The 27952-nt window shown below is 41.0% G+C and overlaps 1 protein-coding gene and 1 long non-coding RNA gene across 2 annotated transcripts in view; one reads left to right on the top strand and one right to left on the bottom strand.

Annotated features, from left to right (window-relative positions):
• GFOD1 (Gfo/Idh/MocA-like oxidoreductase domain containing 1) overlaps positions 1 to 21452 on the bottom strand; it is a 55979-nt gene extending 34527 nt beyond the window's left edge. Inside the window, exon 1 of the mRNA XM_063130406.1 lies at positions 21185 to 21452. Within this exon, the coding sequence (XP_062986476.1) occupies positions 21185 to 21437 (253 nt within the window). The 5' untranslated portion in view covers positions 21438 to 21452. The remainder of the gene's footprint in view (positions 1 to 21184) is intronic.
• An 880-nt stretch (positions 21453 to 22332) lies between these two features.
• On the top strand, positions 22333 to 27674 carry LOC134401064 (uncharacterized). The gene is made up of 3 exons (XR_010025635.1): positions 22333 to 22501; positions 24783 to 24898; positions 27494 to 27674. It is a non-coding gene; the product is annotated as an uncharacterized LOC134401064 (long non-coding RNA).
• Positions 27675 to 27952: the final 278 nt, after the last annotated feature.

The following is a 27952-nucleotide window of genomic DNA, read 5'->3' on the forward strand; positions in this document are numbered from 1 at the left end:
GCACAGATGAAAGAGGCTTTTATAACAAGTTTCAGTACTCAGCCCCACCCCTGTAATAGCTCGTAGGAATACTTCAATTAGTACTTCATTACAGATTTCTTGCTTGCTATGGTATTTATTATATATTATGGATACTCAACATGAGAAGTTGTGTGATTAGGCTACTAACTAACTGAAGTGACTACATATATTTGCATCAGCAACTAATTTTGCTACATAGATTAGCAACTAATTTTGCTACATCGACAATGGGGAATGAGTTATCATTATTCTGCCTAGTGAACAATGCTTTTCCCCCAGATTACTTATGGTGTGTGTGTGTGTGTGGTGGGGAGAATAAAAACTATTTCATTGGTGAATTTGAAGCAAACCAGATATCTATAATAGTCCCCTGGAGAATATTTCAGTTCAAACATATTATCATCCAATATATTATGGATAATATTATCATCCAAAATATTATCTTCCATATTATCATCCAAACTCATTCTCTGAATGCCTATCCTAATGTAGCCAAAACAACTACATCCACACACAAGGAATAGGTAATCAATACATTTGGGGGAACCCCAAGTTTTGCAGAAGTATAAAAAAATCTTTAGAAAAAGGAGCCCTTTTCTACAACAGGCTGATAATCTGTTGTTAATCCCCTGTATCTACTTTCGGTTTTGGCACAGAATTGAGGTTCAAGGACTACACAAGGAGCGTTTCCTTTCCTCCTTTTCCATTACATAACCTCTAAGTGGCACTGTGGAATAGTACAAATACACTTTCACAATTAAACGCCGTATTTTCCCTGCTCTAAAAAAATGTACTGAAAGTGCTAGTTAGACATAGAATTGAAAATGCAGGGTCATGACATCTAAAGACCTTGTAAACAAGCTTTAGTAGGGAATGCCGTGCACAATAAATGCTTTATATAGAAAAACCCATTGTTCCATTGGTGGAGGGAGGGCAGAAAGCCAGGGTAGGGAAATTGAATTAATTATCCTGGAAGAGGGCATGGCTGGTACCCTTAATGGGAGCACTCCAACCTACAACGTTTGTCACAGGTATCTGACTAATTTCCTCTCATAGAAAATTCAGATGGCTGATTGGCTATCAGTTTGGAAGTGAAACAGAGAAAAATAAGATAGACTCTCAGAGGCCACTCTAGATATGCAGAAGATGTCCCCCCCCCCCCCGCCAATATAGCGGAGATATATGGAATATTGAGGTTTCAGTTGAAGGTATGGGGAGGAAATTGGAGGGAGAAGAAGCATGGAAGGGGCTTGCCCAACCTAACAGCTTGAAATAAGAATCATAGTGGAGGGGAGATTAGGATAGGCATCGATGTATGCCATAAGGTAAAAAAACCCCACAGCTCTATCTTCCCTGTACCATACAAGGATGTTTCAGGTGGATGGAAAAGGAAAAGGGCACCTTTTCCCCCCCCCCTTCCAATCTCCAGAATCCCTCCTTGCTCTATAAAAACCTGAGTCTTCTGGCAGGGAAGGTCCAGGGGGGAAAAGATGTGTCTAAATACGAGTTGCCACATCGGCGGTCAGAAAAAAACTAAGGTTTGGGCGGGAATGGCTGGCGCTTGCGCAATAGGAAGGGACTACATTCCCGCCCAAAAACGTTTCCCTTAGCTTTAGAAGTATCCGATACGAGCCCTGCGCAGGCGCAGAGCCCATATGTGTGATGCATAGAGACCACGAAGAAGAACCTGAGTCTTCTGGCAGGGAAGGTCCAGGGGGGAAAAGATGTGTCTTTGGGCTTCAACCTGTGAAGCCCGAATAGGGCTGTCTAGATTGGCTGGAGGACTGAACAGGTATACTCCTCTTAGGGAATGCAATGCAACATTTTGTTACAGGTCCCACGTGTAGAATTTACTAACAAAGGGCACAAGATTATTGGACTATTTCAATCAGACTTTTGAACACACGATTGGCGACCTATCTCTAAAAAATTCTTTGCATCAGAAATAATGTAAAGACATTGAGAGAACCAGGGAAAGAAGGGGTGATAAAACATTATTTTAAAACGTCTGCCATCCAGTAGAGTGTAACATGGCACTGAGCCCAGAAGCACTGACCTTTACGGATATTGTGTCCGTTAGCCAAGGCAGTTCTTGGCACATACCAACTTCTCCTTATAAATCTTATCAAATCCAAAACAGTTCATATGAAGGGAGAGGAGGAAAGACTGAAACCCAGTTATAAAGAATAGCTCTGGATAAAAATATCTGCTAGTCGAAGAACAAATTGTCTTGATAAAATATAATAAGCTGTTTAATTGGTTTACAAGGGAAATATTAGAGACAACCAGGGAAAGTAGATGGATGTAGAACTAGATTCCAGTCCCTGCTCAGCCATACCTTCTGAAGGGCTTTTCTATATGCGGTATTTATTGTGCACTCATCATTCCCTTCTCATGGTTGTTTACGGTTCTTTAGACAACATCCTGCCTTTCCAGTTTTGCTTCTGTGTCTAACCAGTACTTTTGGTGAGTTTTTTTATAGCAGAAAAAATGCAGCAATTGTAAAAAAGAAAGTGCCTTTTCCTCTTGTATATTTGCACTATTCCACTATATCACAGTGCCACCTAGAGGTTATGTAGCAGAAAAGCAGGAAAGGAAACATTCTTCGTGTAGTGCTTGGAACTGCCTTGTTAGCATCCTTTCCCAATAGTGGAAAATATGAATAGTTTCACCCACTACCTACAAAATAGCTTACATAAAAACCAGCACACAGAGACAATCTTCTTTGTTTACATCATTCATTCCATATGCTCTAGAAGAAATTATATTCAGTATCATCCCATAGTGCAATTTTCCTGAGCAGAGTTATTTTAGTCTCAACTTTCTCTGCTTATCAAGTGAGAAAAAAGTAAGAAAAAAATGATCAAAGGTGAGTTTGCTTCGCACACTTGTTATTAAAGTCGCAGGTTATTTTTTCAGTGTGCATTAAAAAAAAAACCACTGCATTTGTACCCTTACAATGCTCCGTAAGAGCTTGAAGAATTCTCTGCTGTCTGACTTGCCTGAAAATGGAGAGAATGTACTGAAATTAATCAAAGGTTTTGTGGACCCAAACCATGTCCTGAGCCAAATTTGAGCTCATCATTTTAAACATGTGAACCATGTTAACAGTAGCTGCAAACTAGAACATGTTCCTCTGGCCAGAACGTTCTACAGGACATTGTTTTGCAACCCATTTACTTCCTATATTTTAATCCAGTTTCTCAGTTAATGAGCTCAGAGTCCAAAAGGAGACACAGCCGATTGTTAAGGCAGGAAGTGTATTCATGCTAGACAAAAATAAATAAACACCACCAACACCACTCACACAACTGTGGGATTGACTAGTTTTGGGGTATGTCTCAGTTGAAGCTGAAGGAGAAATGCCTTCTAAGTTATTGCTTCTTCTTTATCTCTTCATGATGTTTATATACCACCTTATAACAAAAACATTCTCAGGGCAGCTCACACAATAAAGCAGGTTAAAAGAATAGGTTAAAAACAACGATAAATACAGTAACAAGTTTAAAGGTGTCGCAATAATATAAAGCTAAACTTGTGGTGTCCTGTTTATGGCATGGTCTCCCCAAGGAGACTTACCTGTTGCATACACTGCTTTCTTTTCAGCACCAGGCAAAGACCTTTCTTTTCTCCCAAGCATTTTAGATTGTATGGCACCTATTACATATTTTATATTATGTGGTGTCTGTTGATTTTGTATTGTATTTTATTCTATTAGTTTTATCTAATCTACCCAGAAACCTGTTGTTATTGGGTGGATTAAAATATAATATATTAATTAATAATTAAATGGTCAGAAGAGACCTGGTGCCTTGGGGAGGGCTTTTCATAAATGGGTTGCCACAACTAAGAAGGCTCTCTCTCTTGTAGTAACGTGCATAACTTCATTCACCAGATGCACCCAGAGGAGGGCCCCCAAAGATGGCTAAGGTTCCGAGCAGATACATATGGGAAGAGACATTTGTTAGATACCCTGGCCCCAACCTGTTAGGGTTTAAAGGTCAACACCAACACCTTGAATTAAGCCTGGAAATGGACTAGAAGTCAGTGCAGCTGATGATGCACCCTGCCCTCTTTTGTAGAGTGACCAGATGCAAAAGAGGCCAGCACTCCTGCAATGTCATTTTTACACTCTGATTACTGGTTACCTTTCTGTTGTCTAGGGTGACCATATGGAAAGGAGGACAGGGCTCCTGTATCTTTAACAGTTGCATAGAAAAGGGAATTTCAGCAGGTGTCATTTGTGTGCATGCAGCACCTAGTGAAATTCCTTCATCACAATGGCTAAAGCTGCAGGAGCCCTGCCCTCTTTTGTATCTGGTCACTGTAGTATAGCTCCTGCAGCTTTAACTGTTATGATGAAGAGGGAATTTCACCAGGTGCTGCATGCATACAAATGATATCTGCTGAAATTCCCTTTTCTATACAACTGTTAATGATACAGGAGCCCTGTCCTCTTTTTCATACCGTCACCCTAACTCAAGGTGTTGTCACATTTACAATTGTGGTGGCTCAATATTTATTTATTTATTTATTTATTTATTTATTTATGTATTTATAAACAATAAGAACTTATGACCCTTTTGGGGAGCTCTTGCTAGTAAAACCTTATCTTCCAACACATCAACTGATTGTATGCCTCTTCTATGCAAATAGGGCAGAATGAATCTCTGGCACCCAGAGGAACAAATAATGTGAACCGCCCAGAGAGCTCCGGCTATTGGGCGGTATAGAAATGTAATAAATAATTAAATAAATAAAATAATGTGCCGAACAGCACAGGGACTTCTTCTGGCACTAAAAAGTAAATGCACAAGTCCCTTAACTGTGAAGCCAGCCCTGCTAATCTCTAGCTGATATAATGCTATCTTTCCAATATCAATTAAAACAAGACTTGTCTACCAGTGACCATCAAAAGGACATTTGTTGGCAGACCCCAGTGAAAGAGCATTGTTGATCTGGCACAACCTCAGCTATTGGTTCTCCTAAGGATGAGGATGATTTTCTGCTGCCCCTAGGGAAACTGAGATTCCCATGCATTTTATGCAATATTTATAAGGATTCCCACCACTGTCATATTTCTCTTCTGCTTCAACAGATTAGTCAGGATTCTTCCTTCCCAGGAGAGCTGTATAGAATCACTTTCAAACCTTTCAGCATAAGGTTCAAGGCAGGCGAGTGGCAGGAGGGCAGGGCTGTTTCAAAAAGGAATAACAGGGCTTTTAAAAAAAAATTACTTTAGAGATGCTAGATCATCAGAACCAAGGTGTGGACCTCCCCCACAAATAAAGAAAACCAAATCAATTGATTTAGTCACCAGTGAATCATGTCCTTGAGCTCATGCGCAAATGGTATGCACACAACTTACTACTCAGAACTCCCAGTCAGATGCGTCACACAACGATCTATACACATCATCCACTTTCCACTTACCAACACCATCTGCTGAGCACCTATCCGCAACCTCCCACTCATAAATTGCTCTTTGTCAGTGACTAAAATAAACAGCCGGAAATTGCTAATTCTGCTGATGCATTGCTGTCCACAGGCAAGGGGGGGAGGCTTGCTGTAGTTAAAATACAAATGTGGCAATGTCAGATGACCTGGACTCTACTAGCAGCTCTGCCCACATCACCGTCTTTCTGTGCGATGCTGAACGAAAGACTATGCTCCACCTGCGCTTCTAGAAGCAGTTGCAACGTCCAACACTGAATCAAGAGTAAGGGCAAATAAGTGATTTTGGGAAGGTGATGGAAGACAATGCAGTTCTGGGCTTGGGGTGCACAGAACTGCATTTATTTATTTATTTATTTATTTACTGCATTTATATCCTGCCTTTTTTCTTCCAAGGAACCCAAAGCGGTGTACATAATCCTCCTCTTCCTCTCCATTTTATCCTCACAACAACAACCCTGTGAGGTAGGTTGGGCTGAGAGTCTGTGACTGGCCCAGAGTCACCCAGTGGGTTTCCATGGCCGAATGGGGACTAGAACCCAGATCTCCCGACTCTCAGTCCGACACCTTAGCCACTACACCACACTTCGGTCCACTGTTCCTCTGGCAGGGTAGCGGAGAAAGAATCCTTTGCTTACCGTTCCACAGCACAGCCCTTCGTCCAGGCTGCTACTGCAGCAGGACAAATAAAGCTAGTCTGGTTCTCCTCTCTTGCCCAACTTATTAATTTATTAATTCTATTTTTACTAACTTGTTTTACATTTATTAATTTGTTTAAAATTACTATTTCTTTTATTAACTTGAATGACAGCATGAAAAACAGAGAGGAAGTAGTCTTTTCAACCCCTGCTCCCTCTCACCCATCAAAAAGAAAAGGAAGGAAGAGGCCTGGACACAAAAGGCAACTATGAAAGGACAGCCTGGTGCATACCTTTTCAGCCCCAAGGGCTGAAGCATGCACACACACACACACACACAGAGGAATCCTGATAAAAATGTTCCAGCGAGGAAAGAGGTGGTATCAGGATTGCTGGGGGAAGGAATTTGGCAGCAAGAGGATGGTGTAATTAAGGCTTAGGGATCCGCATACAGCCCGTGAGCTGTAGGTTGTGTACCACTGTGTTAGGTGAAGGGGGGTACTATCCAAATGGGAGGTTCACAGTTTTAATTGTGAACTGCCCCGAGAGCCTTGGCTATTGGGCAGTATAAAATTGTAATAAATATGCTGCCCCATTTAGGGTTACCTGCTCTTCACTGATATGTGGGGAGGAAATGTGTATTGACCCTTCCCTATAGAAACTCAGCCTACTACCAGGGAATGAGTAGAACTGAGCTTGCCTGGCTGTTCTGTCAGTCTGTCAGGAACAAAGGCATCAACATCCATCCAGAAACCCAAAGCTAGAGACTCAGCGTCCATCTGGAAGCCCATCAAATATCCTTGAATCTTACTCATGAGGTGGAAGCATGCTCTGGATCAGGCCCTAATGTTAATCTAGGAAGGGGTAGGACAACTACATTGATGGTGCTATATAAATAAATAATAATAATAATAATTTCTTATAAACCTCCTCAGTTAGAGTCTAACCCTTGCTGAAGCAACATCTCTCTTACTGTGCTCCCTCCTAGACAGTCCCCCTGCTCATCGGACCTTCCTGATCCTTGAACCACAGGAATGCTCCAGGTAGGGCAGGAACTACCGTATTTCTTCAATTCTAAGACGCCATTGATTGTAAGACGCACACTAATTTCAGTACCACCAACAGAAAAAAAGTTTTGATTCTAAGAAATAATAAACAACCCGCGATTCTAAGACACACCCCATTTTTAGAGATGTTTATATGAGGAAAAAAGTGTGTCTTAGAATCGAAGAAATACGGTAACTTTTATGGCAGTTGTTTTATACTTTTACTGTTGTTTTATACTTTGAATTGTCTTAATTTTGTAAACCGCCCAGAGAGCTTCGACTATTGGGCGGTATAGAAATGCAATAAATAAATAAATAAATAAATGATAAACCTGGAAAAAGGGAATGGGGCTGTTGTGGAAGTACACCCACAGCACTGCGATACAGAGTTCTAATTAGTTGGCCCCTGAGATGTACCATAATACACATCCCCTACCTACTGCAACTTTTAAACAACTTTAATTGATTTACACACACACACACATCCATAGGAAGTTTTGGATGCATAAACACAGGAGCAGCACTTCAGACTATTAAAAAAAGGCAGGGAGCCCACTTGGCCATGGAAACCCACTGGGTGACTTTGGGCCAGTCACAGGCTCTCAGTCCAACCTACCTCACAGGGTTGTTGTTGTGAGGATAAAGTGGACAGGAGGAGGATTATGTATGCTACCTTGGGTTCCTTGGAGGAAAGATGGTGGGATATAAATGTAATAATAAATAAAATTAAAAAAATCAATATGTAGTTTTGGTGAAGACAAACTACTAGTTTGTCTAGATTTAAGCTAAACCACAAGGGGAAATCTTTTAACCATGGCCACAGTAGACTTCTCTGACGCAAAAGAAAACTTGGTTAGGACATGCTGCACCTGTTTATATTTCCTCTCCTTCATAACTACTGAAGGTACAGGACCACAGGCAATTTTGCATCGGGACACCCAAATTTATTTTATTATTATTACATTTATATACCGCCCCATAGCCAAAGCTCTCTTAAATGTACATTTCAAAAGCAGCTTTTGATACAACAAAGCTAAAAAGTCAAACGTTTGGCTTTTCCCGGGCATATCAAACTGAGCAATCTCTGGATGATGACTCGTAATTGCGACTCAGCGACAGAACTAATTATCTGTTGATATTGTACAACCTTTGCTTTTGCACATATGGTTCCAGCTGCTTCATCTATATAAAAGTGGTATCCGTATGAAGTAATACGACATGTATGTGTGAATCTGCATAATATATTTTTCTTAACAATGTTAGGAATTTCTCCTGGGAAATAAATAATGCTTTCTTGTTGTGAAATCTGGAAAATATCATTCCAAAATTCTGAGCGTTCTATAAGATGCCACTATATAAGAAAAATGTGTACAGTACACCATGGGCACTATTTAAAAACATTTCACGGGATGAGATATATCCTGCCATTGAGTAATAATGTAAAATGTAATCTCTTTCAGTCACATTTCTAGTAATTGACCATCAAGGTTGTTGTTTTTGTTTTAAAAAAAACCCTCTTTCAATTATCAACTGGGTATTTTCTAGAAGTTCCTTAAGTGATTTTCCAGCCTACCAAGCATTGTTAAAACACACGTATTTTTCACCTTACCCCTCTGATCCTGTAGTTTAGTTTTATGCCTATATTAAATACAGCATGTTTGAATAGCTCATTCAGGCAATTTTATAGATTTAAATGTTTCAGCACTTTCACAAAGACTTTTATTCATTGTTTACTTTTGAAACTTGGCTAAATGTAGTAGTACTAATGTGAATATTTAGTTTATTTATTACATTTTTATACCGCCCAATAGCCGAAGCTCTCTGGGCGGTTCACAAAATCTGTGAATTATGTTTAGGGATACATAATTTGTAATCACTAATATATAGCTTGTCATCAAAATGGATATAGTCTACCAACCATATACTGTGGCCATCCTGGTGCTTCAGAACCCCTTGGTTTTGCAGTCTCAGGCAGCAAAAAGCCAGAGTTTATTGAGGCCCTGGAAACCCCTGATATGACTGGAAGCCTGCGTTTGACTTTGTGCATTACAAGTTGTGCAGATCAGATTTCTTTCCAAGTAATTAATTTGATCTGCCTAGAGTTTGCTTGGGCATTCTGGTTCATATAGGCATGCTCCAATTTATTTCCGTGGCATTCCTATTTTACCGTTGTTACTCCCATATTTGAAAAATGCAAGGCTGAGTTTTGTGATATCTATTTTGGCATCAGATGATAGATTGTTTCTGTTAATCAGAATCAGTTAGCATAGATAAGAATTGGGGTCACCAACGTGGAGCTTGTAAGCGACAGTGTGGCACTCACCAGCTTCTTTGACCTTCCTGATTTTTATTTTATTTCTTAAGATTTAAAAAAATGCTTCCTATGATGAGTTTTATTAACTGGGAGGCTGAATTACTGCAAAGTACAGTTCTGCTCTCCAAGGCCATCTTTATTTGGGTTCAAAAGAGGGGCTTTGTGTTTTGAAGCTCAGACCCCACTTCTGTCCTGTAATTAGGTTCTGGGGGGAAGGGCATGGCAGCTATTTTGTCAGAGGACCTGTAACACTCTCAAAATTCCGCATGTGCCAACTCAACTGTCTCTAAAAGTTGAGGAACCTTGGAGAAAAGCATTAAAGGAAGGAAAGTTTATCCATTGATTGGTGCAAATCCAATCCCGTTCCATTATAATGAATGAGAGTTTTTCTATTAACTTTTATTTGATGCAAGGCTGGAACTCTTTTTAAACACCGCTTCAACCACAATGGTTTGTGGAGACGGATTTCAATCACAAAACGGTCTCTCAGTGTTTAATATATATATTTCATTTTCAAACTCATTTATATGTCCAAGTGATCTGAAAATTGGGGTGTGCGTATTTAACTAGGATTTCTCTTAGAAGGCCGTGGATAATGCCGCAGGGCTTGAAATCAGCTACCCCTGAGCTACAAAAGCTTGCTACAGGAGCCAATTTCCACAAAGAATATGCTTACTGCTCATAAAACATTACATAATCAACACCTTCTGCCTTTATTTTTAACTGAGCCCTGTGTAAATTTAGGTTTTCAGCAAGCAGCCAACTAAATTCACTAGTGGTAATTCTTCCATTCTGGTAATGCAGCAATTACAGAATTGTGGATGAATAGGTTCCTGGGGTCACAGACCTTGACCGTGGAGAAGAAGGATCAGCAACATGCATTACTAGTGCTTCTATTATCGCTGCCACTTAACGTTTCACATCATCCCAGCCGTTTCACATCATCCCAGCCGCTTCACATCATCCCAGCCGCCTGCAAGGCAGCAAACAATAATCTCTAGCAAAACAACAAGCCGTGGCTGCCTGGCATGCTTGCCAAGAGACAAAACGAAAAACAGAGGTAGTTAAATCAATACATGTGAATGGCACAGTGGTGATTTAATTAACACGAGAGTAGCCTAAGTGCAATTATACATTAGAACATTAGCCATCCAGTGCAACCTGTTTAAAAGTATTTAAACCTCTGCACTACACTCAATAGTGCTTTAACATTAAGTGCTTTACTCTAGACCAACCTTATGAATGGTGTACAGTGTACAGTACAAAAGGTAACACTTACTGGTGTTAGGATTGATTTAAGCCATGTCATGTGCTTTAACTGCCTTAGTGTGGACAAACAACTAATTCTGTTTCTATAAAAAGGAAGAATAAATCAGAGTAAAGTAGCAGAACTTTTGGCGAGATTATTCTTTACTTAATTTTATCCAAGTGAGTTCAGAAATGATAAAAAATATATCTTGCTGACAGCTCTGGAACAGAGGTCAATTAGCTAATTTAATGCATCAGAATCTCTATTGATGTTCATGCAAGCCCTTTTAATACCACACTTGGTTAGTGAAATCGATATACAGTGCTCTTAGATCCATTTAAAAACATGCCCTCGAAAGAGCGTTGTATAGTTTTAAATCATGTTTCTAAACAGTTTGGGCTGAATCAGCACAACTTTAATAAGTATATAGACAGTATCCAAGATACAAACTTTCACAATACAATTCAACTTGTAGGCCATTTCCAGCACCAAAAAAAAAAAGGGGGGGGGAGAAGGGAAAAAAGGGCTACACCTAAAGTAGGTGAAAAATTAGGAAGTCAGAACCGAAGAGAACTCCATTCTCTCTACAAATTTTAAGTATGGTTTAATTATGGAAGAGATCCAGGGCAAACTGGTATGTTCCATTCCCTCTTTATGATGTAGTTGTTACTGACAAATTCTCCACACTTTGCAAGGAAGTATACAGGGTTGGATCCAATGTTGCGTGAGCAGAGGTCTGTTTGAGCAATGGGACCTCTGTTCATACAACAGGACTGGTCTGTTCTCCCCTCCAGCTACCCGTCTGCCCCCTAATTATGCTCCCGAGAATCCCCAACTCTCCAGAGCAGATTTGGGGGGCACACAGGGGACTGCAGGGGAGAAAAGAAATCTATTTCGCCAGCTGCATCCTTTCTGCTGGTGGAACAGCATCACTGAATCCCTCCCACTGGACATGGTATGAACTATAGCAGATTCATGGCCACAAGTAAGGAGAGCTGCTATCCAGTGCTGGAGCTTTTCTCCACTTTGGATTCAGAAATTCCCAAATATTCCTTGGAATGGAAATGCAAAATCTGAATTATTTCACAAACTACAGCTACAGTCCCCCCAAACCATGCAAGAAGAACACAGTTCAGGGATGCACACATACTACAGAAGAACATCTTGTACATGGTTTGAACATGGAATTACATAAGTAGTACCAGGTTTCTGGATTTTTGTCTTCCCGCTGCTACATGTAAAATATTTGCTTATCGTTTGATATATACAATGCAGCTGAGTAACAAACGAGATTGTGTTTCTGCACATGGATCACATTATCTGGATCATGGCTTATGCATCACACCAACCCAAACTCATGTTGTTGTCTTAGAATGCACTTGGTTCACACAACTATTTTTCCCTCTAAGAAAAAAAGCCTCTGACAAGGTTAAACCTGGATTCCTTCTACCACGCTATCCAAGAGAAATGATTCTATGTCTGTCTACCATTTGATTAAGATCACTGAAACTGATGGGGCTCATAGAACTGCACTGTGCAGCACAAAACATATTCACACTGAAGTAAGTTCCAACGAGTCTGCCAGATTTGTTCTCTAGTAAATGCCATTTTGTACTGCAATGTTAGGCCTTGTTTGTGGCTGGATTTCACTCACACTTCTCCAACTTGCTTTTAACTTGCTCGCGTTAATCAAGAAACGTAGGCCAGTAGCAGAAACAATACTACATTCTCTAATAAGACAACAGATTGGGATTTAACCCCATTTTGTTTGGAGTTATTTAAGCAATTAGATCTGAATGCAAGCCAAAAGTCTATTTAAACAAGACAATAAGGCGATTGATACCGATCAGCATCACATCAACAGTCTACTAGACCAGTGGTCTTCAACTGGTAGGTTATGACCCAAAAGTGGGTCACGAGATCAGTCCAGATGAGTCGTGGCAAAGCTGTTGCCACCATGTTGGACATGGAGAAAATTGTTGCAGGTTGTGAGTCCAAGGTGGGTCTCGGGTCTGGACCAACTGAAGACTACTATACTAGACAGCTTCACATAAATCATTAGAGGGCTTGTTAAGGTGCTACATTATGGCTATGAATATCACAGATCTTAATATTTTTGTGCCATATGTCTGTTCATTAAATGAGTTAGGCTGGAGGTAAGACCCACTGAACTCAGTGGGACTCACTTCTGAGTTACACATGTAAATACATTTGTGCAAAATGACAGATATAAGAGATTAGACTCACAACTCCCGCTTGTAATATGTAAAGGTGAGCTACAGTTTGTTTAACTTTTACACTTGCTATAAAGAGTTTGTACCTTGGGCTACACTCTGTGCAAGTGCTGGCATATGAATGGAATTAGAAGGAGATAGAGCTAGATTTATAACCTCATAATTCATATAGGTTTAAGGGATAGAGATAGCAATAACAGAACCACAACTGAGTGGTACATAGCCTGTAGTTATTAACCTATGAATTTAATCGCAAATCGGAATTGGGCTTCTGATATATTTTGAAAGGTTTACTGCTTTTGGAGTACCATTTCCCCGAAAAATAAAAATGAAGTACAAAATTTTCAGACACTTATAGTGCAATCCTATACACATCTACAAGAAGTAACTCCCATTGAATTTAATGGAAGTTACTTCTAGGTAAGTGTCTATAGTATTCCAGTCTTAATGTAGATATCTAACTTGTCCATAGCATGACATATGTTGAGATCTCAGGCAAAAATGGAACTTGAGGAGCAATTTGTTTTCTATAGATAGCACCCGACAGTCTACTGTAGGGACTGTCTACAATTGCAGACTATTATTATAATCATCCTTCCATTGCAAGCAGCCAACTTATCAAGTATTGGGAGCAATACATCACGGAGATGAACACTGCTCAAGAGTAAGATCACAAATCCATTATCTTAATTCGCAAAACTAATATGTAGTATCTATTCTGACAAAAATATACCCGCGTGGGAAAATATAGTAATTTAGATATTTTGAACGTCTCTGACACTTGACACATTCCGAAAGCAAAATAATGCCAAGTTTTAATTTGAATCTCAAAGATAAGTAATTTCTGACAAAGATGATCTGGCAGTATCCTGAGGGTAAGGATTAACTTCAGACACATAAATTATTCTAACTCTGCCTTGATCTTGTTGATATGTATAGGCCTAGCTCTAATCAATAGCTACACCACAGCAGCTGTTGAGAAGCATGCAGCCATATTAAATATGAGTGGTTTTGCATTCAAGCGAGATACAAAAGGGCTCTATTTTTATTCCCAAACATATGTCCTGAAAATACCTAACCTTAATAAAATGTAACAATTGCTTTCAGTTGTTATATTTCAGTGAGGATGATAATAAATATCTAATCATAAAACAAGAGCTTTATTTATTTATTTTATTTCTATACTACCCAATTGCTGGAGCTCTCTGGGCAGTTCACCATACAAGCCTTAAAACTATAAAATACAATAGTATAATAAAGCATAATAAAAACATTAACAACTTTAAAACAAAATAAAACTAGACTAAAAACAAAAAACAAAGTAAAAACCAACAGGAATTTAAAAACACACTAATACCTCTATAAAAAACCCTGAAAGACTAAAACAACAACAACAAAAGCCACAATTCTATGCATCTTTTGACAGAAATAGGATATATTTTGTATAAACATGCACAGGATCGTGCCCTTTAAAAATGGACATCTTTAGAGAACTCCGAATTCTGCACATTATTAGGAAAACCGGCAGTGCTTAGAGAACTAGTGTAAGCCAATGAATAGTGATTTTGGTTTAAAGCAGAGAAACATTTTTAGACTGGTGAAACCGAGAGTACAGAAGGGCAGGTGATCATTAAGATAATGCAAAATAGCAAAAATATAAATATAACCTATTTAATGTATTAAAAGTAATTTAAGATTTAAATGATAATGATATGTATTTGCTTCATATAGTTAATCCCCACCTACATATAGCTAATGAGAACCAGCGTGATATGGTGGTGAGAATGCTGAGCTGGGACTTGGAAGATTTGGGTTCTAGTCCCCACTCAGCCACAAAATTCACTGGGTGAGCTTTGGGCCAGTCACTAATTCATGTGGTGTAGTGACTAAGGTGCTGGACTGGGAGTCGGGAGATCCGGGTTCTAGTCCCCGTTCAGCCATGGAAACCCACTGAGTGACTCTGGGGCAGTACAGACTCTCAGCCCAACCTACCTCACAGGGTTGTTGTTGTTGTTGTGAGGATAAAATGGAGGGAAGGAGGATTATGTATGCCGCCTTGGGTTCCTTGGAGGAAAAAAGACGGGATATAAATGTAATAAATAAATAAATAAATAAATAAAATAACAGGTTTGTTGTGAGGATAAAATGGAAAAGAGTAGAATCATGTACAACTTTGAACTCTTTGCAAGACAGGAAAAAAGGCAGGATATAAATGTAATATATAAATAAAATGAATTGGAGCCAATTGGTTAACCATCTAGTGGGAGGCCTTTTCCAACCCTAATCACGGGGTTTGGGGGGGACATTAGTGTGTGTGTGTGAAGGCGTCAGTGTGTGAACAGATGTGTGTATGTGGCTTTGGTCTCCACCACTGGCATGAAACCCTCAAGGGAATGTGGACTTCTAGATGAAAAATGCTCCATAACTCTAGAAGGTGATAAAAATGGTTCTTTCATCGAAGGATAGTAGCAATTAATTTTGCGGAGTAAAATGAGCTGCCTTTCCAGCAATAAATGTGATGCAGAGTGAGAAATAAAATCACATAAAACCAACTCAAAAGCCAACAAAAGCAGAACAAGAACATCAAGAGAAATAAAACCAGCCAGCTGAACCAAAGGCAAAATGGAAGGGATGAGAAGGTCATTAAAGAAACAGAATTACAGATCTGTAATTACAGAATTACAGCCCCTTCCACATTGGTGATGGGACAGTGTCTTCTACAGCTCCTCATTATTATTATTATTATTATTATTTATTTATATAGCACCAACAATGTACTTGGTGCTGTACAAAATATACAAATAAAACAGCGATACCCTGCCTAGAGGCTTACAATCATTGTAATAGTCCTCACTTCACACAGAGCTGGAATTCACAGCAGGGCCCAATAATGAGGAATTATGGGATTTGTAGGTGAAAAAATCTGGATGGCCACAGGTTGCCTTCCCCTGGTATAAAGAGAGGAATTACCTGAGATATGTGGAAACAATATGTGGAACATAAGTCATGAAGGGCAAACTGTTCCTTCATTCATCCTATTGAGCTTTACTTTTGTTAATAGTATTACAAAATACAGAAATCTGGTAGAAGATGTATTAATAGCCACTAAAGGAGTATTTGCCAGTAATTGTGGAAGAAAAGCAATCCTATCTATTGATATTTGCATTAATACAATCGGGTTGAGTGGGGGAGGAATGATATGCAATGCTTACGAAAACCCCTTTTTAAGGATATTATGGGGGGAAATAAAATATCTACAGATACTTCCATGAGAACCAGGCACTGTTTATCATTTACTAGAATAAAAGTAAAATTAAATCCAGCTATAATAATGGAGTTGGATCCAGTTTTACACTGGAACAACTGTACTGGTGGAAGCAGACTAGCAGGAAAAAGCCCCTTCCACATCGGTGATGGGACAGTGTCCTCCACCACACCTGCAGGGATCCAGCTGGTTTAGGGAGCACAGGACCAGCTATGGGGCACACAGTTCTCTCCTCTAGCACCTTGCTGTCTACCAGTATCTGCCGCCTGAGGTGACTACCTCACTCTGCCTAATGGTAGGGCTGGCTCTGCCTAAGAAGCACAGACCAAAGCTCTGATCTTACAAATCCTTACTTAGAATTGAGCCCATTAAAATCAATTGCATATACTTCCAAGTAAATGTATTTTGGAACAGGCCATACAACTCTTATGCCAAGATTGGCTTGCTAATTATCCATGACATTGCTAATGAACTTTTAGTATTACTGGTTCGTCTGGTAATAATGCAGCATTCCTGTGTACTGCAAACAATAATGATGCAATAACTGCAACTGGCAAGCTGCCAAAACCACTCAATAAAACTAAATAGTCTGGATTTGATTTTAGTATCTATTTCTTTTCATAGATGACAAGTCATGTTCTTTCCTCAGAGTTGCTTCTACTCAATGGGCCAGTGTCTGACCACAACCGCACACAGAAAGCTCAGAGTAAAACTACAGAAATTGGTCTTGGACAGGGTAAAAAAGTCCTAAAAGGTCAGTGGAGCCATTCCACATTTGTGTTTTGTTTTGAAACAGAAAGCGTCTTTTAATATATATTTGAAAACAGCCCAAGGACATATGTCAATAGATGCCTACTAATCAACCAGGGGTGCACTGGTGCCTTTAGGCACCATGTTGCCTAGCCCTGATGTAGTTGTTAGAAACTTTGATAGAACAAAATTGACAATCCCAGAAGTCACGGGACAATATCCCAGAATTCTCCACTATAGTTTCCCATAATTTCCCAGACCACCTCACTCATTGTGGCTATAAACACAATGAAAACAAAAGTTGCTTCCTAGAAGGGAAACAGATATTTCTCTATGGACAGTGGCAGCTTCGGAAAGAGTAGGTGGAGGGCGTAATAAATGGGGTTGCTACCTTATTCTGCTCCTGCTCCTATGCGTTTTACAGAAAAATAGCCCAAAGAAATTAAGCAGTGGAAGCTTTTCCTAAAAGGAGCTAAAACAATGGGAAAACTTCCTTTGCTTAAGTTTTTGGTATCATGCTGCTATTAAAAAGATTGGAGCAGAGCCAGAAGGCAGCAAATTGGGGGCTATACTCCTGTTCCTGCATTAATAGTCTGCCTTTTTCAGTGAAATCTGAAACAGCTGTTGCAACATGTTGCAGGTTCAAAAAGCAGAAATAAAGACACTACTTTAGAAAAAGGTTATGCAACTGTATTAGGTGTACAGGTCAGGAAAACCAAATAACTCTGTTTGGCAATTTGAAAAATATAGAATAAAACATCTGAAAAACCCATAAGGTTATTTACATGAAGTCTTATTTACAGAAATAAAATAATTGCATTCTTTCTCACTCATACACATTCAGCCTAATTTTAAGACATTACACACACACACCCCTTCCCCAGCATGGTGCCTTCCAGATGTTCTAGACTGGGAGCTATAGTCTGAAACACCTGGAGGGCATCAGGTTATTATTATTATTTATTTATTTATATAGCACCATCAATGTACATGGTGCTGTACAGAGTAAAACAGTAAATAGCAAGACCCTGCCGCTTAGGCTTACATTCTAATTAAATCATGGTAAAACAATAAGGTTGAGGAAGGCTGACTAACCTGACAGTTGCAACACAAGAAAGAGGCGGTAGGGCTATTCTTTATTTGTCAGGATCACTGTGGGCCTAGAACAGTTGAATTCCTTATTATTATTATGGTATTGAATAGTTAGACTTAAACCTCTGAAAAATTAGCATTATTTAAAAGGAAGAAAGCATGAGAGCAACTAATAAATTTTTAAAATGCATTTTTTTCTCAGTGGGTGGTTGAACAATTTAACAGAAGTACTAAAACTCACCGGCAGATCACCTGCTTTGCACACAAAAGATCCCAGATTTAATTCCTGACATTGCCAGGTGGGGTTGGAAGAGATCCTAAAATCCTGGAGAGATGCTATCAATCGACATTGGTAGTGTTGAGGTTCAGAGGTGAGAATACCCAGCCAGCTCCACCAGCTGGTGCAGCCCCTTCCAGCCTCCTACTATCCAGCCCCCTACTATCATGCCACTGAAATACACACTAATAATAATAATAATAATAATAGTGGTTTGCTGCCAAAGTTCATCAGCAAACAACTACTGAACAATTAAAAGGTTTCACTTGAGAGCATGCGAAATTCAACCTTTTACCACAGTCTCTGGAAAGAACACAGCAGCAACTGGAATAAACAGTCATTACCCAAGGCACATGTCTACATATCCTTCCTTCCCAAGCTAGTGCATGCATTGGGGGGAAATTGGCATTTCCCCAAAACTTAAACTGATGTATTTGGATTACTTATAATGCATTCTACATGGGACTGCCCTTGAAGACTGTCCAGACATTTCAATGGTTCAAAATTCTACAGCCAAATAGTTATCTGGGGCCATTTGGACTGATCGTATTATGCCTGTTTTATATCAGCTTCACAGGGTACCAATTTGTTTCCAGATGCTTTTCAAGATGCATAGTCCTTTTGTAAAAGTATATTACTGTGTGGCTGCTTTTACTTGTATTTTGTATTGCTATACTGTATATTTTGTATATTTCACATAGTATTTTATTCTGTAATGGCCTTTGTACTGTACACAAATAAAATTAAATTCAACCAATCCTTCTGCTTTTCAAGATGCTGGCTTTGGCCTTAAAGTAGCCTGGGACCAAGGTATCTAAGGAATCATCTGCCATAGGAAGTCTCTTGAGAACTCTGTTCAGCTTCTGAGTCCCTTCTTGCTGTTCCCCCACTGACTGAAGCTCAGTTTGTAAGGAAGAGATAAAAGTCCTTTTCAGTGGTGGTGCCCAGATTATGAAATTATCATTCAAAATCAGAGGCCCCTCTATGCCTTTTGTTGCCTGCTTTTAAGTATACTCTTAAGACATTTTCAGCTAGCATTTTTAGTTGGACCTGATAAAGTCTTGTGCATTTACTGCTTCTGTGGTTTTATTGTTCACTATCTACTGTTTTATATAAGAATATGGTAGTGTAAGGCTTATGACTTGAGATTTACTAGACTGCTTTTGCTTTTTGTTTAAAACTGTAGCTTGAGCAGTGTAGATATGCAGAAAATTCTGAAAGTTCAAAGCTCAAGCTTTAATAGCAATTAATTTCCACCACACCAGACAGGGAGGGCAGCCCCTCTTCCAGCAGATGACAGACAGTCCTGCTCAGCCAATCAGTGTGGTATGGAAGGTGGGCCACAGGAGCAGACAGTGGGGAAGGGGATGGAGGCGGTCAATGAGGGCATGCGAGGGAGGGGGAAGGGCCACACTGCTTGCAAATTTTGGAGGGCGGAATTCAATGTGCATGAGACACATTTGCAAAATAAAATTGTACAAATGCATTCAGGTACTAAATTTCCATAGCATATTTCAGAAATACTCAATTAATAATTCAGTAAACTCAAATTTGTTGCATTACTCTTAGGATACATTTCTCCAAGGGAGTTGGGGAGAAATATAAAAACTCATTATAGTCAATGCAGATAGAAATGCCCCCCACTCCAACCCAAAAAGAAAAGACTAAAGCATATACAGTGACATATTTACAATGAGTGGAAGTTTGAAATTTTTGTGAACTGCCCAGAGAGCTTTAGTTATTGGGCGGTATAAAAATGCAAGAAAGAAAAAAAGAAAGAAAGAATTCGATTTAACCAGTGATATTTCAAAATTCTCCCAGCATTGGCAATTCCTATACCCACTGTTGCTAATCTGTCTATGGGAGGCCCCCCTCTTCAAAAAGCATGTCCCTCATCCCACAAAACAGGGCTGATGGAACATAAGAAAGAGACAGGGAGATATAGTCTAAAAGTGTGTTGTAATGCATTCAATTTGAGTGACCTTGGGCTATTCATTTTCTCTCAGCCTCAACTAGGGGTGGACAACTGGTAGCCCTCCAGATGTTCTGGCCTACAACTCCCATCAGCCCTAGCCAGCATAGCTAATGGTGAGAGAGCATGGGAGCTGTATGCCAAAATATCTGGAGGGCAAAAGTCGCCTATCCCTGGCCTAAACTCTCTTATAGAGTTGTTGTGACATGTACTGGCCTGAGCTTCTTGACAGTGGCATAAAAATAAAATAGCTAAGCAAATGCAGGCATGAAATGATAAGGCTTCAAAGAAGCACCTGGCATGAAGGAATCCAGGAAGAAAAAGCTGGTCAAGTGCTCCATTCCCCTAATTACAATATTTCACCTGAAAGTTCTCCAGGACTTAGGCATGGACTCTGTTTTCAGTGCCAAGAGTGCCTTTGAGTACATGCAGAGGGCCTTCCCCCACCCCCCATCATCACTGAGTAGAGTTGATGCTTCAGTTCTTGATGCCTCTCATGTCAGAAATTAAGCCTAGTTTAACTTTTGAGATGATCCTCCATACCCTGTGGGTTTAAAATAATCTCAGGGTTTTAATCTGGGGCTCGACTCCGTTTTAGAATCTGTTTTTCATGATAAACAGAGCTGGGTCGTGGAGCATGAGCAGGAATAATAAATAAACCCGCATGCCTTGCCTTTCCCCCAATGAGTAACCGGACTCCACCCGTAGTCATAAATGCATCCAGGGCACAAGGAAGCCTTGAAACCCGGGCACTTTCCTTTTCAAGAAATCCCCTCTTCTCTGCTCCTCTCCTCTCCCCGCGCCTCGCAACCCCGCTCCCCGTTTCGAGGCAAGGCCAGCTCTCTCCCAAAGCCTGGCCAGAGGGGACTCACCCAGAGTTTTGACCGCGATCTGCCTGGTCAGAGGCGGCGGCAGGTTGATGCAGACCAGATCCACATCCTGGTGCAGCAAGACCTCGTCGATCCGGCTGGTGTAGAAAGGGACGCTCATCTCCTTGGCCAGTTCCTCCGCCTCCTCCTGCGTGCGGCCCCACAGCGCCTTGACGGCGAACCCTTCGTCCTTTAGCAGCGGGATGATGACCCGGGCGGTCAGGCTGGTGCCGAACACACCCACCCCGGGCAGCATGGCTGCTGCGGCGGCTGAGGCTGGCTGTCGTCCTTCCCCCTCCTTCCCTCCCTCCCTCGTTCCTCACCTTTCCTCCTCCTCCTCCTCCAATCCGCCGTGCTGCGATCTGCCCTTCCCCTCCCTGCTTGCCTCTTTCCTTCCTCCTGGCTGGCTCTCCGCCTTTTCACGCCGAGCCGCAGTAACAAGAGCAATGCGGAGTTGCAATGCGAAGGGCGCCCAGTCCCAGCTGGGGACTGCTGCTGCACACAGCCCGCGGCACCCGATCCCTGCAGCGGCGGCTGGATCTGCTCCCGGCAGCGGGCCCCGGCAGCCGTGTCCCTCGCCTCATCAGCAAGCCGGTAGCTTCCTCGGCTCCCCGCCGCTGACCCTCCATAGCCGGATCATCACACACACACACACACACACACACACACACACACACACACGGCCCCGGATTCTCAGAGCTTCTTCCTGATGCTGCGCCCGCCTTACACAAACACACACACTACAACAATGATTTCATTTTTGCAAAAAAAAACACCCCACCACCCGCCCGCTTGTTTCCAAGGCCAAGCTCCCTTTGCCACTGTCCTACCCCGTCCTCCTCGCCCTCGCAACGCTGTCCACAAAAGGAACCGAAGGGCAGCCAACAAGTGGCGCGGCGCGGCGCTTCCGAGCACCCGCCGCCGCCGCCGCCAGCCGGGTCTTAATCCTCCTCTGCCATGTTCACCACAATACACTCCTAAGCATTGCGAGGAAAGGAGGAGTTTGGACTGTCACCTCCCGGGTATGTGTATACAGATATTCCTGCAACGCCCCTTCTGGAGCTCTCTACATGTCATTGGCCACCGATGGGGCTGCTTTGCAGCTTCTCTTTCTCTCCCCCACCTTTTTTCCCCCCCAGAGCTTGCTGTGGGAGAGAAAAAGAAGACGACACCCGCCCTCAGAGCTGCGAGGCAACGATGAGCGGCGGCTTCTTCTCTGCGTCTCTCTCGCGCGCGCTTTTGGGAGCGGGCGAGCTACCGCGGCGGCAGCAGCAGCAGCAGCTGACCCCGGGGCCCGCCCAGCAGAAAGGACGCGGAAAGGTCAGGAGGCTAGCATCGCAAACCACGGGGGAACCGCTGACCTGTTTCCCGCAGACACCCGCGGCCGCCTTTTGCAACCCCGCGGCTTGGGGAAATCAGGCCAAGGGAGGCGTGCGTTGAAGCCTCTCCCGCACACGCTTACATTCTTTCGCTTCGCAAGCAAAGCTTGAAAATCTTGTCGTTCCTCATTTATGTATTGTTCCTTCTCCTTTCTTTTCATCAGGAAGTCTTCACTCAGGATAGATGTTCATGCATGCCAATATTTTTTTATATAAATGTATGTCCCAATAATAATTGACATCATTAATTATAGATTTGTTTCCGTATGAACTCATGAGGTAGTGAAATACACAATGTCTTGGATATAGATCCAAGCCTTATCTTCTTTGCATGAAACTAACAAATGGTGTCACTTTTTTCCTATCTCTGAAGTGGATTATTTATGTATTTAAACATTATTTTCAGTCAATGCTGTTGTGGCTTTAAGTAACCTTTCCCTATTGCAGGGGTTCTTAACCTGGGGTCCATGGATGGGCTTCAGGGGGTCCGTGAAAGCCAAATACATTTATTCATACTTTGTGTATGTCATACACTGTATGAGGCAATCAATTTTCAATATAATAAAGTATATTCATTGCATGCAAAGTTGTGTTTATGTGCTTATGTGCATATTTCTAAGGAGGGGGTCCATAGCTTTCACCAGATTTTCAAAGGGGTCTGTGACTCAAAAAAAGTTAAGAACCACTGCCCTATTGTAACAATTCCATAAGGACCTTTTTAAAACTGTTTTAACTGTTTGTTTGTTTTTACTGTTTTAACTCTGTATTTTAATCTTATATCAACTTTGCTGTGTGGTTTTATCCTGGTTGCGCTTTTTATACTGTATTTCGTAATTGTGTTTTTAACCTGTTGGGTGTTTTATTGTGGTTTTAATTTTTGTGAACCGCCCAGAGAGCTTTGGCTATTGGGCAGTATAAAAATGTAATAAATAAATAAATAAATAAAAAGGGGGTGGAGATCAGGGCCACAAATTGGTCAAATAGGTGCATCCTTGTAATGGTAGAAGTTGGTGATCCCCCCCCCCAAAGTTAAAATACTTGTTTCAATTGATTTGAATTATATGCTGCCTTTTTACAAAGAAAATGGGACTGTTGGCATATAATGACAGCAAAACTTGAGTTAATTAACCCACAATTTGCCATGGCACATGCCGGACCTTTTTGAATACGAAACCCCCAATCAGGCCAATTGGGTTGCTACATGACATCCAAACCCAGATATTATCAGGTTAATCCACAGTTAAAATAACTACTAATTGGACCAGTACCTACATTATGATGTCATAATGTAGGTACTGGCACAATTGGGAACGAGCAGGGAATAACAAGAGCACCCACTGTTTCCACTTTTACTCAGCAATCAATTATTGTCTCTTTCGTAGGTTGCTGAGCATGATGTGTGAACACAGACTGCTGGTTTGTTTAGGGGCTAAGCAACCCAGCAGTTAACATTATAGAGTAACTAGTTCTTGTTTTAAATACTTTTATTTCATATTTAAAGGGCAAGTGATCCCATATATTAATATAATGTTATTTTCACAGAGAAGACAGTAGCAAAGATGAAGGTTGACAAGTCTTTTTCCAATTTGGCTTTTTCTCTATGCCAGCGGTCATGCCAAGCAGAAGAAATCATTTTATTATTTTTGCAACTTCATTTCGTTTTCTTTTGCCTCTGTCCACTGCATTGCAAACACAAACATACTTTCCTGTATTACTATATTGGAAATGTGCCATGGAAACATTTGCAACTCCAAAACTCTCCAATATATGGAAATAAAACTCAAGGCAATTCAAACAAGCATGCCCTATGAATAGCATAATCTAATTTTTCTCATCCTCATTTTTGGACATTTTAACAAGTAGAATGAGTGTAACTAGTCATCTGTTTTCCACCCTAAGCTAAACATTGGGTAGTATTCCAGTCCTTTGCACTGATATGATTCAACTGAATGCCGAAGATCTAAAGGCCAAGCTAATTTCTAAAAAGTTAAGAGCAATCTGGATCAAGGTGGCACTGGAACTAAAGGTTAAATCCTCCTACTCCCCATGCCAGTATCCAGATTGCCCCGCTCATCGTGCTTATTTACTTTTAAAAAAAATCGCACTGCTGTGAATTGCGCAAATGCTAATTGTGTCTAGTTTGACCCTTACACTTCTAATATTTAAAATATGCTCCAGGTTTGATTGTTAAGTAATTGTAGCAGTATTTTCTTTTTCCATAGTTGGGAATTCATCCAGCGCTGGCCCTGTGTCCTTAGATGTCCTAGATAGGGATTTACATTGATCCCTTCTCTCTGTTCGTGCTTTGGGCTAGCTTGACGTGTGGCAGAATAAGATGGTAAGAATCCCAAGGTGCTGGAATGGACCATACTGTTGCAGACTACAGGTCGGGCACAGGTTTTGAATAAGCTTGCTTGTGAATACATGGACATAAAAAAATGCACACCAGGGACAATAGAACACTGCAGTTCAGAGAGGACAGCACCGGGCTACATGGTCAAAGAATCCAACTTGGTCTAAGACAGTTTCCTATATTCATGTAATGCTAGAGAGCTCAAACCTGAACTTTTTAGAGCTATGTAGAACTCTGGAGTGGGAAGGAGGAAAATGTTCTTACTTCCTACTAAAACATCCTTGTATAGTACAGGGGGGGGTGTGTGTTAACCTCATGACACTCTTACTCACAACTCTAAATGGTCCCTCCAGGATACGTACTATAAGTTGTTGGTGCAAGAATGTGAAAGATCTGGCCCACAGGCAAAATTTGATCAACTAGGCTGGCCCATCCAACCTGCAGGGCCTCAGGTGAGGCCCCTCCCCTCCACAAAGCCCCACCTCCTCAGATGGGAGAGGGGGCAGGAGAGCAAATGATCTGCAGGGAAGGCAATGGAGGAGCGAAGCCAGCTGTGCACTCAGCACTTTGCTCATCCACTGCGTTCACCTCATGGGGAACACAGGAGGAGTGAAGCCAGCACCTGGGTTGGGGAGCAAGCCCAAGCTTTCTCTGGCTTGGTTCCACATGGCACCAGCTGGAGGAGCATTGCCCCTAATGTCATCTGGCCTGCAGGAGAGGTCTGGGGGGACTACAATCTGCTCCCATAACCAATATGGTTCTCCACCCCTGTGCTAGGGTTTTGAGCAGCTCATTCCTTCTCTTTTGCCCCCTACAGCTTTCTTTTCTTCAATGGACACTTCAATATTCTTTACCTTCCAGAAGCACATACATTCTTGTCAGATCATTTTGGGACTCTTAAAACTTTTTTTTTCATTTTAATTTACAAATCTATATACTTCTGCATCTCTAGACAATTAATTTATTTTTAAGAGGCTCTGGGCTTTTTTGCATGAGGCTTTTAACCTACTCCTTTCCCCAGGCTTCTGCTTCCAGGTTCTTTATGATTGGCTCAACACGTTTGTACTTTTTTCTTTCTTTCTCTGCCTTTCTATACGTTCAATTACACAACCACTAGGTGGCCCTGTGGTTTAGCAGAATTGCACAAATACCCCCAAGATTTCATGCTGCCATTTAAGAAAATAGCAGACTTTCTCATTAGAAAAACAAAATGCTAAGATGGCTGGAAAAAATGGGAGAGGCCCTGGAGGATGAAGACATCATGTAAAGCACCCGCAAACTATCATGAGTGAGGACTCATGAGTGCACAATATACACCTCATGTAGGAAGTAGAGGGAACAGCTGAGACCTACAACAAAATGTTGCAGTGTAAGCTCATCTAACAGAAGTGTTCCTGTTGAGAGTGCCAGCCAGTCAGCCATGCCTGATACTCTGTTCTATCCTCACCTCATAATTTTCCATTTCCAACTGACATTCAGTGTTCTGTAGCTATACTCAGTCCTTATTAGACTAGGGGTTTGTTTTGTTTTCTTTATCTCCTTAGAGTGTTTTTTGTTTTAATTGTATTTCTGGAAACCCTGAGCATGCTGACAGTTCACTCTTGTTTTTCAGTAGCCCCATTTTGGTTACAATCTTGTTGGCACTTGCCACCTAAGTTCACTATTAGAGGGAGTGATGACAGAGACATATGTGGGAAGCCTAAGATGCAGTAAATGGCATCACATTATTTTTTCCTTCCCATTCACCCCCAATCAGCTATTTCAATCCAAGATAGGTGAAGGAGCATGAACTGATTACCTAACTGCTCTTAAGTTGTAGTCCTCAGGTGCATCCAGATTCTCTATAGATATTCAAGGCTTAAAAATGTAAAATATTCTTTAGTTTATTTTCCTTGTCCTTGAGCTGCAACTTAAAACAAAGAAGTATGTCATGAAACCACAGGGACAGAGTACACATTAGAAAACCAAGCGGCACTGTGACTGAATGACTGTTTGGCATAATTTGGTTACTTTACTCCCAAAAGTGAGAGAGCTGTTTTATAAGCAAACATGCAGAGGTGTTTCAGTTCTAATCAACTCTGAAATTCAGGCTACAGCATGAGGAAAAAGGAGGATGCAGCAACTAGTAAGTAAATGAATGGTGACGCTGGAAATAGAGAGCAAGTCGAATCATGACTTTTTCTATTTTCCAGAGGGGTAGCCGTGTTAGTCTCCTGCGGGGAAAAAACACATTTTTAAAAAAATATGAAGTGTTAATTTGATGAGAGTGGGCTGCTTTTTTTAATGTTGCTATGAACTACAGCTAAATACTTTCCATAGAGGTCAAAATGTTTACATTTTTATCACCCTCCTTTCTGTATTTTTATTCGTTAAAGCATTTGTTCACCTGGAATCTTTATCAACAACACTTACACAATACATCATTATATTCTGTATCTCCTGTACTCCAGAAGGTTAAAGACAAGAGTTAATGTGAAAGCCCTCAAAGTTAGATACAGAATGTCTGTGAAATTAGAGCTCACTTGCTAAACACATGGGAAATGTTTGGAATTCAATGTGTTGCATTTCCTATCTACATAGGCTGACATCCCAGCATCGTCCTCTCCTTGTTCCACTGATAGAAGCCTTTGCATCACCAGAATGACGCCATTGGGGACAGCCTTCTGTCTCTGCGTGACAAGTCTTACCTGCCACTATTCTCTCCTACAAAACCATTAAACGTTTGTCAGCCTTTATACCTAGTCACCCTAAGAATATAACAACTGCCATGCTAGATAGAACAACAAACTGCGAAGTGAAGCTCCTTGTGGGTTCACCGATGCCTCAGGAAGATTCACAAGCAAGGCCTAATCCTCTTGACTTCCACCATAGTTGTGAATTACCAACATCTGGTAGTTCGACAGGCACACAGTCTTTGAAAACAGAGAGAAGTTGCACTTTGGACTGTAAGGCCATCAGCCACATAGATCAATCTTCCATATAACCACAGGGTCTTTTTATAAAGCCATTTAGGGTGAAATCCTAGGTATGTTTAGACAG

The sequence above is a fragment of the Elgaria multicarinata genome, chromosome 7 (assembly GCF_023053635.1).
Source record: "Elgaria multicarinata webbii isolate HBS135686 ecotype San Diego chromosome 7, rElgMul1.1.pri, whole genome shotgun sequence".
NCBI lineage: Eukaryota > Metazoa > Chordata > Lepidosauria > Squamata > Anguidae > Elgaria > Elgaria multicarinata.